General features: G+C 44.9%; 1 protein-coding gene across 8 annotated transcripts in view; it reads left to right on the forward strand.

Annotated features, from left to right (window-relative positions):
• The window catches only part of LOC140726094 (zinc finger protein 638-like), a 209,271-nt gene that overhangs the window by 191,184 nt on the left and 2,321 nt on the right, over positions 1–15,766 (forward strand). For 6 of the 8 annotated variants that reach the window (XM_073042036.1, XM_073042033.1, XM_073042038.1 and 3 more), the window contains 5 exons: positions 372–1,512; positions 8,794–8,856; positions 11,997–12,177; positions 14,385–14,750; positions 15,469–15,588. In XM_073042036.1, the coding sequence (XP_072898137.1) occupies positions 372–1,512; positions 8,794–8,856; positions 11,997–12,177; positions 14,385–14,750; positions 15,469–15,588 (1,871 nt within the window). The remainder of the gene's footprint in view (positions 1–371; positions 1,513–8,793; positions 8,857–11,996; positions 12,178–14,384; positions 14,751–15,468; positions 15,589–15,766) is intronic. The other 2 variants (XM_073042035.1, XM_073042041.1) reach the window with 2 other exon arrangements.

Raw genomic sequence — 15,766 nt, forward strand, 5'->3', positions numbered from 1 at the left:
CAGGTTTAATTATGTCATGAAATTAGTTGTTTTGTAGCAGCAGTACATTGCAAAGCTTAAACAATTGGTGTAAGTTGTAATAAGAGTATATAAAAATAAATAGTACTAAAGAGTAAGACGGTGAGGTAGTGTTCACGCTCCGTTCAGAAATCTGACGGTGGTGGGGAAGAAGCTGTTGCTGTGATGACTGTCTTCAGAACAGGCCATCAGCTCATGCCCATTTAATTTTTATTTAGAGGCTCTGCTCAGTAACCTGCCCTTCAACCCATTGAGCCCATGCCACCCAATTCACCTACTAACCCATACCTATGTGGGAGAAAACTCACCTGGTCACAGGGAGAATGTACAAACTCTTTGCTTTAATTTTTCAGTGGTGATGCCAGCAAGGAACCAGAACCGATGGAAACTGAACCAGCTGAGAAAGCAGAGTCTACGGATGATAAGAAAGCCCAAGGTACTCCAAGTGACAAAACCACGACAGAGTCCACCAAGCCAGATGTAACCATGGCCTCTGTTCCAGAGACTGACACTGTGGCAGCAACCACGACAGGGCCAGCTCCACAGAATGTGGTCCCCACTACTGCTGTTGAGCCTCCTGCCGCCAGTGCAGGCACCCCACTCACCACCAAGCCTCCAGCTTCATTTGCTTCAGGGTCAGTGGCTGGCGAGACTGTATTGACCTCTGGTTCAACAGAGTCGGGCCAGGCTGGCAAAGTTGTTCCGGTGAACCGAAACGCACCATCCAAGCCTGCCGTGGTTGCAGCCGAAGCAATGGGAAAGTCCTCAGCAGTGCCTGCCGCAGGCAACGTAGCCAAGCCCGCAGAGTCCTGCGAGACCAAGCCCATCAATACGACTGGCCAGGCCACCAGCACCACAACTAAACCACCACAGGACACTGAGGGGGCAACAGGGCCGGATGCAGCCCTTAAACCCGCTGGTAAGCCCAGCCCTGTGCCCGGTAACACTTCCACCTCCACAATCACAACAGCAGACTCTGAGGTGACATTGAGACCAGCTCCAGCTCCCGGCAAAGCAGTGGCCTGTCCCACGTCCACCGTGTCTGAACCTTCTGATGCGACTGTGGAGAAGGCCAGTCCTGTCTCGGGTACCGTGGCCCCTGCAGGGACACCTACCGCTGAGGGAGACACTGCACCTGTGTCCACCCTCACCCCCTCTGCACCACCCAGAACCACAAACCCCTCACCAAGCACCACCACCCCCTCCAACACCACTGCCAGGCAGCCCAAGTCCATGGTTGTAAAGCCAACGGGCAAAGAGAGCAGCGCAACCAAGTCAAGCGAGAAGAGGAACGCTCCGCCGAGGAGGGAGCACGCAGCCAGGGAGACGGGAAAAGCCGGCACTCCATCACGGGGCAGAAGCGCATCCAAGGAGGACAGTGGAAGGAGAAGTTCTTCGCATCAGAGAGAGAAGGAATTCCGATCCAGCCGCCGGCATGTTTCCCAATTTCAGAGGGACAGGGACAGGGATTACAGATCATACATGTGGAGCAAGGTAAATCTCCCAACAGTCCCTGCGCCCCAGGCTGTTGGCTCTGCATGTAACTTGTCCTGCAACTGCCTCTCATAAATACGAGATTCTGCAGATGCTGGAAATCTAGAGCAACGCACACATGCTGGAGGAACTCAGCAGGTCAGGAAGCATCCATGGTCCACTGTCCTTTCCATCATATTCCTCCTTCATCTTTTCCACCTATCCTCTCCCAACCTCTTCTGCACCACCCCACCCATCCACCTGGCTTCTTCTATCACCTCCACCTTATTCTGGCATTTCCCCTCTTCCTTTCCAGTCCTGATGAAAAGTCTCAGGCCAAAACCTCAAATGTTTATTCCTCTCCATAGATGCTAGCTGAGCTGTTGAGTTCCTGCAGCATTTCATGTGGGTTACTCTGTAACTACCTCTTGTGCTTTGTCTCCCTCCCATTCCTCGTCTCTGCAGAAACACAATTTGCTGAAACTCCGTTGCACTATCTGCTGGATACACACTTTCAGCTTGATGACTGGGGTCATTCTCCCCTCTCAGTACTGAGAAGAGCTTCTGTAAATGATCAACACTAAGTAGGGGGGTTTGTCAGGTTTTGAAAGGGTGTCTTGTGAGGATAGGTTGAGTGAGTAACAGCTTTTCTCTTTTGAGTGGAGAAAGATGAAAGGTGATAAAGGTGTACAAACTGATAAGAGATAATACAGTTGAAGTCAGAAGTTTGCATACACCGTAGCCAAATACATTTCAACTTAGTTTTTCACAATTCCTGACATTTAATCCTAGAAAACATTCCTCATCTTAGGTCAGTGAGGATCACTATTTTAAGAATGTGAAATGTCAGAATAATAGTAGAGAGAATTATTTATTTCAGCTTTTATTTCTTTCATCACATTCCCAGCGGGTGAGAAGTTTACATACACTTTTAGTATTTGGTAGCATTGCCTTTAAATTGTTTAACTTGGGTCAAACGTTTTGGGTAGCCTTCCACAAGCTTCTCACAATAAGTTGCTGGAATTTTGTTCCATTCCTTCAGACAGAACTGGTGTAACTAAGTCGGGTTTGTAGGCCTCCTTGCTCGCACATGCTTTTTGCCCACAGATTTTCTGTCGGATTGAAGTCAGGGCTTTGTGATGGCCACTCCAATACCTTGATTTTTATCCTTAAGCAATTTTGCCACAACTTTGGAGGTATGCTTGGGGTCATTGCCCATTTGGAAGACCCATTTGCGACCAAACTTTAACTTCCTGGCTGATGTCTTGAGATGTTGCTTCAGTATATCCACATAACTCTCCTTCCTCATGATGCCATCTATTTTGTGAAGTGCACCAGTCCCTCCTGCAGCAAAGCACCCCCACAACATGATGCTGCCACTCCCATGTTTCACGGTTGAGATGGTGTTCTTCGGCTTGCAAGCCTCACCCTTTTTCCTCCAAACATTACGATGGTCATTATGGCCAAACAGTTCAATTTTTGTTTCATCAGACCAGAGGACATTTCTCCAAAAAGTAAGAGCTTTGTCCCCGTGTGCACTTGCAAACTGTAGTCTGGCTTTTTTATGGCAGTTTTGGAGCAGTGGCTTCTTCCTTGCTGAGCAGCCTTTCAGGTTAGGTCGACATAGGACTCGTTTTACTGTGGATATAGATACTTGTCTACCTGTTTCCTCCAACATCTTCACAAGGTCCTTTGCTGTTCTGGGATTGAATGCACTTTTCACGCCTAAGTACATTCACCTCTAGGGGACAGAATGCGTCTCCTTCCTGGGTGGTATGACGGCTGCGTGGTCCCATGGTGTTTATACTTGTGTACTGTTGTTTGTACAGATGAACGTGGTTCCTTCAGGCGTTTGGAAATTGCTCCCAAGGATGAACCAGACTTGTGGAAGTCCACAATTTTTTTTCTGAGGTCTTGGCTGATTTCTTTTGATTTTGTTTGTAAACTTCTGACCCACTGGAATTGTGATATAATTAATTAAAAGTGAAATAATCTGTCTGTAAACAATTATTGAAATAAATTACTTGTGTCATGCACAAAGTAGATGTCCTCAACGTCTTGCCAAAACTATAGTTTGCTAATTAGAAATCTCTGGAGTGGTTAAACAATGAGTTGTAATAACTTCAACCAAAGTGTATGTAAACTTCTGACTTCAGTTGTAGATCGAGTGGACAGCCAGAGACTTCATCCTAAAGCAGAGAAGGATAATATAAGGGTGAATGATTTTAAGGTGATTTGATTGCACAGGGGGATGTCAGGAAAGTTTTTTTACACAGAAAGTGGTGTGTGTGTGTGTGTGTGTGTGAGAGAGACACACACCCTGCCACAGGTGGTGGTGGAGGCTAAAACGTCAGGGTAGTGGTCACCAACCTTTTTCAGCCCAAGATCCCCTCCCTCGACCATAGTGAAAGGCAAGATCGACTTACTAAATTGTTTAGAGAAAAAACAGCTCAGATTGTACTTCCAACTTGAGGCCTTTTATCTGGGTTAATTGTATTTGAATTACACAAAATACTTTTGTCAAACTTTCAAATTAAATCAAACAAGAAAACACTGTAATTAGCATATCAAACAGGCCATAGTTGTCTTTCTTTAAGAATATAACAATACTTCACATCTTTAATTCTAAGTTTTGTTATTTTTTTCCAACATGAAAAATAAATGAATAAAAATTGACTGTGGCACTCAGTGTGATGACTGGGGCTGAATACTTTCTGCTAGTTCCCTGAAATTTGGTTCATAACTACAGGCAGTTAGTCTGAGACAGTCTGTGAGGTGTCTGTCAGTAAGACAGCTCCGGTACTTAGATTTAATAATTTTCATCTGTGAAAATGCAATTTCACAGATAAGTTGACCCGAAGTAGGCACTGACTTTCAGTGCACATGTGGTGAGATGAGGAAACTTCTCCCTGCTGACAAGCTCCCAAAAGTCACCATCCCTTGATCTTGCTTTAAGCTTGATGTCATTTTGCAAATCAACTATTTCCATTTCCGTATCACTTGGCACACCAAATACTTGCTGGAATTTGGCTGCTATCTGTTCTATATCGATTGGCAGAAATGGGTTTGAAATAAATGCAGCGATATCTTTCATGATGTTTAACTCCCCAAAACGCCGATCGAACTCTATTGCCAGTTTGTCTAGGTAAGCACAGTACTGTTCAGGGCAAAAAGCATTTTTTTCCTTGATGGCCTATAACATTTATTTCCATGTTGAGAAAGTGTGTCAGCCTCCTGTTCTTTAAATTTGAAATCCAAACACCAAGCTTGGCCTTAAATACATTTATTGAGCTTATCATGTGGGGCAGGTGTCGGTCTTTTCCCATGAGCTCATTGTTTAGTGCGTTTAATTGTGCCATTAGGTCTGTCAGAAACCCTAAATCCAGGAGACATGCATCATCTGACAGATCCTCGTGTTCCTCGTTTCTTGTCGACAGAAAAGTCTTTATCTCAGGCAGTAAATCAACAAATGGCTGCAGCACTTTGCCGCGACTCAACCACCGAACATCATGAAGAATTATGTCTCCATAAGCAGCATCGAGCTCATCTAATAACGCCTTGAATAAGCGGTGCTGAAGTGCTTTTGCTCGAATCAAGTTTATCAGTTTGACCACCAGTGTCATTACATGAGAAAAGTCCATGACCTTCCCATCTAAGGCCTGCTGATGAATCTCACAGTGATAATCCAGGACGTTGGGAAAATCAGGATCATTACGGCACAGTGCTGTAAAACCAATGTGCACACCCCACGCGCATCGCTGGGGCCCCATCAGTAGTAATTGTCACTAGTTTATGAATGGGGATGTCATTTTCACGGACATATTTTTAAAACTCATTATAAATATCCTCACCTCTTGTTCTCTCCTTTAAGTGCAAAAGAGTGAGGAAGTCCTCCTTTGTTGTAAAATCCTGGAAAGTCATTCTGACAAATACAACAAGCTAAGCTGTTTGCATTACATCCAGGGATTCATCAAACTGTAGTGAAAAATATTCACAGAGTGACAAGTCCTTTAACACTTGTCGACCCACGTCCTCTGACAGTGACTCTACCCTCCTTGTCACTGTTGCAGGGCCAAGCGGTATATTATGTATTACCGTTTTGATGTCGTCTTTTTTTTTTAAGTCATTAAAAACAGTCTCTGCGGTAATGGCCATTGCTTCCTTGAATAAATCGCCATCTGTAAAAGGCTTCTTGTGTTTAGCCAAAAGGTGACTTACACGAAATGATGCTTCAATAGCAGCCTTATTTTGAGCAGCATGTTTTGTGAAAAACGATTGCTGGGCCTTCAACCCCGATTTCAGCTCCTCAGCTTTCCTGGCATGGATTGCGCTCTTTGAGGGGGTAGGTGTCTTTAAATTTCTGGTGGTTGGTGTTGTGGTGCCACTCCAGATTCCCTCTTTTAGTCAGTGCTTGTGTTTGGTGGCACAACATACATACACACTTGCCTTTCACCAAGATAAATGGAAATTCCTCTTCCCATTCTGGATGGAATTTGTATGTTTTTGCCTTCTTTTGTGGAGCTTCCGCCATGCTAGCTAGCTACCTTGCAGGATATCACCAGCGAGTGCCGTGTACTGATGTTTGCGACAGTCTACTCTTATCTAATCTAACTGGTCACTTTGATGCAGCACAAGCTACACTGAAACCGCGGTGCATGGCGGGGGAGCTATACACGCACGTGCACTGGGCAGAAAGAACTGAACTAAAACCCTGCAACCCAGAAACAATCTCTCTTTACAAACAGCTTTCCATAGTGAAAGTATTGCTATATTACCATTATCCTAATGTATTTATTTTTGATTTTTAAAAATATTTTTCCGGGATCTATTGGGGAAGTCTCAAAGATCGACTAGTCGATTGCAATCAACGGGTTGGCGACCACTACATTAGGGACATCTAAGAGACTCTTAGATAGGCACATGAATGGTAGAAAAATAGAGGGCTGAGTGAGAGGGAAGGGTTAGGCTGATCTTAGAGTGGAACAAGATCATGGGCTAAAGGGTCTGTACTGTGCTATAATGTTCTATGTGCAAGCCCCGGTTTACAGCTGTAAAATTTGTGTATGAAAGTGAGGGGTGAGGGTGAACTGAGATAATTCAAACTTCGGTGAGATGTTAAATGTGAATTGTTCCCTGTGATCAGTCCTGGGCCTCGGCTTTTCACCATAAACAGCAGTGACTGGGATAAGGATTGGGGAGTTGTTTCGGGGCTGCAGGTAAGATAAGGGTTGTGGCTGTGCTGTGCTGGGGTGCTGGTCAGGAAGGTGGAGCAATGATGTGGGCAAGCTTGTGAAAGAGGGATTCCGCAGAAGGACTTAGATTGGGAGTAGTGCCAGATGGAATACAGTGTTGGGATGTATATGGTCATGCTACACTTCAGTAGAAGGAATAAAGACATAAGCTGTTTTTGTAAATGGAGATAAAATTCAAAAATTAGAGGTGTAAAGGGACTTGGGAGTCCTTGTGCAGGATTCACTAAAGGTTAACCTGCAGATTGAGTCGCTGTTAGGAGGACAAATTCAGTGTTAGCATTCATTTCGAGATGACTAGAGTTACAAAAACAAAGATGTGATGCTGGAGTATTGTGGGCAGTTTTGGGGCCTTGATGCAAGAAAAGATGTGCTCGCATTGGAGAAAGTTCAGAGGAGGTTCTAGAGATGGGTTGCAAAAAAGAAAGGGTTAACATATGAGGAGAGTTTGGCTCTGAGCCTGTACTCTGAAGTGTAGAAGAATGAGGGGTGATCTCATTGAAACCTACCAAACATTGAAAAGCCTAGATAGTGTGGATATACAGGGGATGTTTCCTAGAGCAAGGGAGTCTAGGACATCCCTTTGGAAGAGAGGATGAGGAGGTATTTTTGTAGCCAAAGGCTGGTGAATCTGTAGAATCTGTTGCCTCAGATAACTGTGTCATTGGATTTATTTAAACTGGAAGTTGATAGGTTCTTGATTACCGTAGATTTCGCACTACAGAGCGCACCTAATTAAAAGCCGCTGGCTCTAATTTTAGAAATAAAATCAATTTTGTACTTGTACAAGCCGCACCGGATTTTCGGCCGCAGGTGTCCCACGTTGTAATATGAGATATTTACACAGAAAGATATTACACGTGAGGATTTTTAAACTTTTAATTAAATCCATATGATAACATAAACAAATACATATTGCAAATGCTTTTTTTCGAACCGTGCCTGTAACGCGGCTACTTTTAAATATACGTTGCGTATACTTTTTTACTGAACAACATTCCAATATCTCCTAACGACTGGTAAAAAATATATATACTGCAGCCTACCAGGAAAAGTTATTGATCGCCTTTAACTTAAAAGCAGCGTTTTGGCTCCGCCGCTCGCCCCCCGCCTTCCCGTTTATCGCAAACCGGTATTTCCCACAAGACGTGGCGAAACCGGGTGTGACGTCATAGCATCCCGGGATGTAGTACAGAAAACAAATATAGTTAAAACACTTCTAACTTTAACTAACAAATGAATTACTAAGCAAAAATATTATAAACTAAATAACTGCCATAAAGGCAGCACAATGCTTTTCTTCGAGTGTTTTCCATGTTGATGAGGGTGAGTACAAATGACTGATTTACAATAATTTAATTGTGAAAGTGCGCTTGATTTATCGTACAATTTCATTGGACCTCTGTGAACTACTCATCAATTTTATTGGTCTACTGTTACGAGGCAAAATGTTTTTGGCGGCATGAAAAAAAAATCATGTATTAGCCGCACCGTAGTAAAGGCCGCAGAGTTCAAAGCTGTTCAAAATGTGGGAAAAAAGTAGCGGCTTATAATCCGACATCTACGGTAGTTAGGATGCCAGCGTTACAGAGACGACACAGAAGAATGAATAAATCAGCCATGATTGGTGGAAGAGACTGGATGGACCGAATGGCTTGATTCTGCTCCTACATCTTCAGTCTGAGATGTGTGGGGTATTTGGATCAGCCTCTGGGTATTGGTGTAAGTCAGTTCAGAATATCTGAGCAGCTCTAGTCAGCCCTCTTTATCCTCCTCTCTGTCTCTCTATAGTCTTTGAACATGGAACACTTCAGCACGGTACAGGCCCGTCAGCTACAATGTTCTTTGTTATATGCCTTGTCCTGGCTGTAACTGCATTGATTATCACCAGCACCTTCCTCTCCTCACCTCCCTATCCTGCCATATTGCCATAATACCATTCAGTGAATCATACCTCTAGTTCACGGAATGTGTTCAGAAAACTTTCGAATAAAATGTTGCCTCGCTGCCTCAAGTGCCTGTGGGAAATAATGATCCAACTTCTATTTTTCAGACCTCCTCAGACAGAAACAGTAAGGACCGCAGGACCAGCAGCAGAAATCCAAAGAGAGAAGCGGTAAATTCCCTTTCTCAAGGTTTTCTCTCTCCTCACACTCCCCTTGCATTAATCATAGAGCATTACAGCACAGAAACGGGCGCTTCAGCTCATCTAGTCTTTGCCTAATCTTATCGCCCTGCATGTGGACCGTTCCTCCCTGGCTTCCCCACCCTTTGCCCTCCCTGGCTCCATGCCCTTCTTTTAACTGTTTCTTCTCTCCCTACCTGGATCATCCTTCCTCCTCCCACTGATCTCTCTCTTTTCCCCCTCCACTCCCACTCCCACAATTTCTCCCCGTCTCCATATGTCCCCTCCACCTCTTTTCCCGATACCTTACTATTGATGGCCCAGCATTGACTCGATGGGCTAAATGGCTTATTCTGCCACTATGTCTTGTGGAAGTGTGAAAGGACAGTTTCTTTCACCTCCCTTTTACAGTCTCTTAACACTTCCTCTTTCAGAACCCTAGGGTGCAGTTCGTCTGGTCCGGGTGCCTTCAATACCTTTAGGTCTTTCAGCTTCTTGAGCACCTTCTCCCTTGTAATAGTAACTGTGCTCACTTCTCTTCCTTTACACACTACATCTGGCACACTGCTAGTGTCTTCCAGAGTGAAGACTGATGCAAGATACTCATTTAGTTCATCTGCCATCTTACATACTTGAAAATGCTTTCACTATCCACTTTGATATTATTTGCCAGCTTGTTTCCATATTTCATCTTTTCCCTTTTAATGATTCTTTTCATTGCTCTCTGTTGTCTTTTAAAAACTTCTCAATCCTCTATCTTCCCACTAAATTTTGCTCTTTCACTTTTACATTAGCTTTGGCTTCCCTTGTCAGCCACGGTTGTACTAAATTTGCCATTTGAGTATTTCTTCATTTTTGGAATACACGTGTCCTGCATCTTTTTCATTTTTCCCACAAACACACGTCATTGCTTGTCTGCTGACATGCCTGGCAGCAGCTCCTTCCAGTTTACTTTGGCTAAATCCTCTCTCATACCACTGAAGTACTGCTACATCAGACTTTACTTTCTCCCTGTCGAATTTCAAGTTGAACACAATCATATTGTGATCACTGGTTCTTAGAGGTTCTTTTGCCTTAAGCTCCCTAATCACCACTAGCTGATCCCCTAGTAGGCTCAATGACAAGCTGCTCTAAAAAGCTATCTCTTAAGCATTCAACAAACTTACTCTCTTGAGATGCATTACCAACCTGATCTTCCCAATCAGCCCACATGTTAAAGTCTCCCATGATTATCATAACATAGCCCTTTTGACACGCCTTTTTTATTTCCTTTTGTAATCTGTGGCCCACCTCCCAGCCACTGTTGGGAGGCTTGTATATAACTACCATCACGGACCTTTTACCCTTGCAGTTTCTTAACTCAACCCACAAGGATTCAACATCTTCCAATCCTATGTCACATCTTTCTACTGATATAATGACATTCTTTACCAGTAGAGTCACACCATCCCCTCTGCCTACCTCCCTATCCCTCCGATATAACGTGTAACCTTGGACATTCAGCTCCCAACTGCTACCATCCTTCAGCCACGATTCAGTGATGGCCACAATATCATACCTGGCAGTCTGTAAAAATGCAACAAGATCATCCGCCTTATTTCTTATACCCCACTCATTGAGATACAACACCTTGAGTACTGTATTTGCTATCTTTTTTGATTCTGTGTCCTTAAAGTACTGATACTCACCCTATTTGCTGTGACTATGCCCCATCACCTGCCTGCCCTTCCTGACAGTCTGACTGCATGCTATCTTTACTTTTCAGCATTTGTACTATCCTGAGTCCTGTCACTACGGTTCTCACCTCCCTGCCAAATTAGTTTAAACCTTACCAACAGCTCTAACAAACCTGCCTGTGAAAATATTGGTCCCCTCAGGTTTCCTCAGTTCTAGTCACCCCATTATAGGGAGGATTAGAAAGAGTATAGCAGAGCTTTACTAGGGTGTTGCCTGGTTTCGAGGGCATGAGAGGTTGGATGAACTTGGTTATTGTTTCTGGAGCAGCTGAGGGAAGATCTGATAGAGTAAGCACTCATTTTCCTAGGGATGAAATGTCAGAGTGCATGCATTTGTGGTGAAAGGGGGTAATTTGAAAGGACTTTTTTTTAACACAGACTGGTGGTGGGTGCCTGGAATGCGCTGCCTGGGGCGGTGGTAGAAGCAGATACATTAGAGGCTGTTAAGGATGGGCACATGAATGTGAGGAAAATGGAAAGATATTGACCTTGTGTAGGCAGAAGGGATTAGTTTAGTTGACCATTTGATTACTAATTTAATTGGTTCCACCCAACGTTGTGGGCTGAAGGGCCTGTTCCTGTGTTGTACTGTTCTATGTAATAGATATTACACCTCACAAGCTTGTGCTATGCAGTTAAATCCACATGACCAATTAACCTGCTAACAAAGGCAGCTGAATGAGTACTCTAGTGTACAAGTAAATGGGAGACTGGGAATGGTTTCGTTCAAATGGGAGCTGGAGCTGCTCTGTGGATTAACAATGGGTAGTTGTTGATGGTGGGATAGGTCATGGAGAAGTACAGTACAGAAACGGGCCCCTTCAGCCCATCTAGTCCATGCCAAAATCATTTAAACTGCCACTCCCATTGACTTGCACCAGGACCATAGCCCTCCGTACCCCTACCATCCATGTACCTATCAAGACTTCTCTTAAGTGTTGAAGTCGAGCTCTCACATGCACCACTTGTGGTGGCAGCTCATTCCACACTCCCTCAGCCCTCTGAGTGAAGACATTTCCCCTTAAAGTTCTCACTTTTCACCCTTAAGCCATGAACTCTGGTTGTAGTCCCACCCAAAATGGCACTGAGGAATGTGATCTGGGAATACAGGTCCATAATTCATTTAAAGTAGTGTTGCGGGTAGATAAAGTGTCTTTTGGCACATTGGCCTTCAAGAATCAGTTTGTTGAGTACAGGAGATGGGATGTTATGTTGAAGTTGTTTAAGGTGAAGAAAGTCGCAAAATGCCCTTTAATGATTCTGGGTCCGCAGCTGATTTGCAAGAGCCCCTGTGATTCTCTTTTGCTGAACATTCTTTGCTTTCCAGCTGCTTGAGGTTGGAGTTTTGTGCTTGTTTCAGAAACATTAACGAGTGTTTTCTTCCCCTTTGCTAAGGAACAGGAGGTCTTCCCCTTCAACCTGGATGAGTTTGTGACTGTGGATGAAGTGGGGGAGGAGGAAGACCTCGCCGGAGATCAGATCCCTGAAACCGACACCCAAACATCAGAAAGTACTGAGCTCAAACTGGTGGGAGCAGAATCCACCGAGGACGACCCGAACGCAAAGTCAGCTGCAGGTAAACCCACTGCCCAGGGCTGGCAACCCAAGAATCCAAACCAGATATGGGCTCCAGCCACCTGGCATCCTCTTCTCAGGACCATTCCAGCCTTTAATGTGCTCCTGACCAGGCTCTAGCCAGAGAATCCCTCATCCCTACAACCTTGGAGTGAACCCGTCCCTCTCATCCTCATCATCAAACACAGAAGACATTGAACCATTAGGGAATTATGTGCCTGTCCCTCGCCACAGTGGGGATTTATAAGGCATTAGTCAGACTGCACTTGAAGTATTATGAGCAGTTTTAGGCCACTTTAAGAAAGGACCTACAAGTGTTGGAGAGGGTCCAGAGGAGGTTCATGAGAATGATCCTTGGAACGAAGGAGTGTTTGATGGCTCTGGGCCTGTACCCCTGGAGTTTAGAAGAATGAGGGGGGGGAATCTCATTGTAACCTATCAAATATTGAAAGGCTTAGATAGAGTAGAAGTAGAGAGGATGTTTCCTATAGTGGGTGAGTCTAGGACCAGATGGTGGTGAATCTGCGGAATCCTTGGGTGTATTTATAGCAAAGGTTGATATGTTCTCGATTAGTCAAGGCATCAAAGATTACAGGGAGAAGACTGGAGAATAGGATGGAGAGAGGAAATAAATCAACCACAATTGAATGGGGAGCAGATTCAATGGGCAAATGGCCAAATTCTGTACTGTCTGCTAATTCTCTGTCACAATGAGGCCACATTCAGCTTAGAGTAGTAACACCTTATATTCCATCTGGGTAGCCTCCAACCTGATGGAATGAACATCGATTTCTTGAACTTCTGGTAATGCACCAACCCCCATTTCCCTCTTTGGCCTGCCCATCACCTCCCTCTGGTATTCCTCCCCCTTTCTTCCATGGCCTTGTGTCCCCTCCTGTTAGATTCCCGCTTCTCCAGCCCTGTATGTTTTTAACCAATCATCTTCCTAGCTCTTTACTTCACCCCTCCCTCTTCCAGTTTCACCTATTACCTTGTGTTTCTTCCTCCCTTCCCCCCCCCCACCACCTTTGACCTCTCATCTTTTTTTCTCCAGTCCTGATAAAGGGCTTCGGACCAAAATGTCGACTACTCTCTTCCATAGATGCTGCCTGGCCTGCTGAGATCCTCCAGCATTTTGTGTGTGTTGCTTGGATTTCAAGCATTGGCAGGTTTTCTCTTGTTTGAAATTCTGTTCCCATATCTTATGGTAGGGAGCTTTAATGATGGATTTTGCCTTGAAGCAGCACCTCCTCTAGACATTACCAATGGTATAGGAAGGATGTTCCCATGAGATACAGGGTACATAAGAAGTTGGCTGTTGTGGGGTGTGTATGCAACAATTGATGTTTTCAACATTGGTATAGATGGACAATATAGGATTGTGGTTAGATACCAGAGAGAACCATCTGGGCACGTAATGAGAAGCCACTGCTAGTTGGACTGAACTCTGGAGGAACATTAGCAGGGAGAGATGGCTGGTCACTCTTTCAAAAGCTGGGTATTTGCAAAGGACAAACATCTTGTTCTCTAGCAGGATTTTCACCTGATCAAAGAGCTGGAAAGAATAGCATGGAGTGAGGGTAGGCAGGGGTTTGCTTTGGATGGAAGAGTCGGGGTGGAAAGCTGGGATTGTGCTGAGATTTACAGAGGGTGCAGTGCTAGAGATAGCCCACATACAGAAGTTCAGTCAGGGCGGTGTCAGTCACTTCAGAAATGTCTTCACTGAGAGTGAAATAGAACGGTAGGTCCTTCAGTCCATCATGGTGCAGACCATGGTCATCTGCATATTTCCTACAGTTCTGTTCAAATCCAAGGGATGTGGGAAGAGCAGGGGCAAGGAATTGTTTGACCCCCTTGTGTTAATGGGCATGGTTCTGTCCGGGATTCCATATCACCCACAGAGAGTAGTGGATAAATCTTGTAATGTCCATGTATAAACTATAGGAAGAACAGAGGGAATCGCGCCAGTTAGATAGATAGATAGATAGATAGATACTTTATTCATCCCCATGGGGAAATTCAACTTTTTTTCCAATGTCCCATACACTTGCTGTAGCAAAACTAATTACATACAATACTTAACTCAGTAAAAAAAAATATGATATGCATCTAAATCACCGTCTCAAAAAGCATTAATAGCTTTTAAAAAGTTCTTAAGTCCTGGAGGTAGTTGTGACAAATGTCTGAGATTTGTTCCCATTTCCACAGCAACTGAACAGGTTGAGGCGGTGGAGACCACAGAAGTGACGTCGAAACCTGAGGCCACAGCCCAGCTGGAACCCCAGCCCGAGGCCAAGACAGCAGCAGATGAGCAGCCAATGGAGACGGAGACAGAGAAAGCAGCAGAGGCTCCCACAGCAGAGCCAAGCAAAGCCCCTCTCCCAGACACCAGACCAGAGGCTGCAGCGCTCCCAGTCACAGAAACCACAGTTGCCCAGAGGGGGACCACGTCCCCAGTGTCTGCAGGTGGTGAACCTGCCCGCAGTGCAGCGGCACCTCCACCCAGTAACCTCTCCCCTGTCCCTGCCTCTTCTGGAGGGGACGCCACAAATGCAGGCCAGGAGCAGCGAGCAGGTGAGCACTGGCTGGCAGGTTAACAACCACCTCCCTGTCCTGTGGTCCAAATGCCTTCATCAGCAGGAACTCTATATGCAGGGAATAGTTGCACAAAGAAGGGGGAGCTGAACAAGTTCCTGAGGGAGAAGAGGATGTGCCAGAATTTTCCAAACATAGAAACATGAGTAAGCCATTTGACCCTTAGAATCATAGAGTCCTACAATGCAGAAATGGACCCTTTGGCCCATCTAGTCTACGCCAAGCTGTTATTCTGCCTTGTGCCATCGACCTGCACCTGGACTGTTTACCCTGTGGGTGAAACTACATGTTGAGCCGTGACAGACAGACTTTATTGATCCTGAGGGAAATTGGGTTTCGTTACAGCCGCACCAACCAAGAATAGTGAAGAAATATAGCAATATAAAACCATAAATGATTAGGGTTACCAGTTTGTCGTGTGCCATTGCAGAGGATGGTTACTGGTTGTCCAGATCTCCTCGGTGAGCCAGTTTCCTGTTACCTGTCTTTATTTCACATTTATTATTTTGTTCAGCTGGTTTGGACTGAACCAGGCAGGTTACAGTGACATTCAGCAGGGATGGAATAAATATGTGGGGAGCTGGAGAGCCGCAATAAGCACACTGGGCTGAATGGCTTCTGTAACTGTTCTGAAAATCCCCAACCTGCATGTCAGGTTTGAAAACTGTTTCTCCCCTAATGCATTCTGTTTTACCAGAACCCAAGATGAAGAGAGAGTCTCCACCTGAGGTGGAACCCGCTGTAAAGAGGATCAGGCTGGCTGGTACAAATCTCACTGAACTGAAGATGCCTCCTTACAAGCCCAACAGCCCTGTCGGTGAGTGCACCGAGGTAGTGCAAAGACTAGAGTGATGGTATGCACATCACTTATAAAACAGGTTGTTCTCTGTTCAGACTGACCCACCAACCTGCACCTAGGCTCTTTACCTCATCATTGCCTTCTGTGATGTCTCAACAACTCCCTCTCACCCCTCTCCTTGCCCCACAATGATATC

Source organism: Hemitrygon akajei, chromosome 4 (genome assembly GCF_048418815.1).
Source record: "Hemitrygon akajei chromosome 4, sHemAka1.3, whole genome shotgun sequence".
NCBI lineage: Eukaryota > Metazoa > Chordata > Chondrichthyes > Myliobatiformes > Dasyatidae > Hemitrygon > Hemitrygon akajei.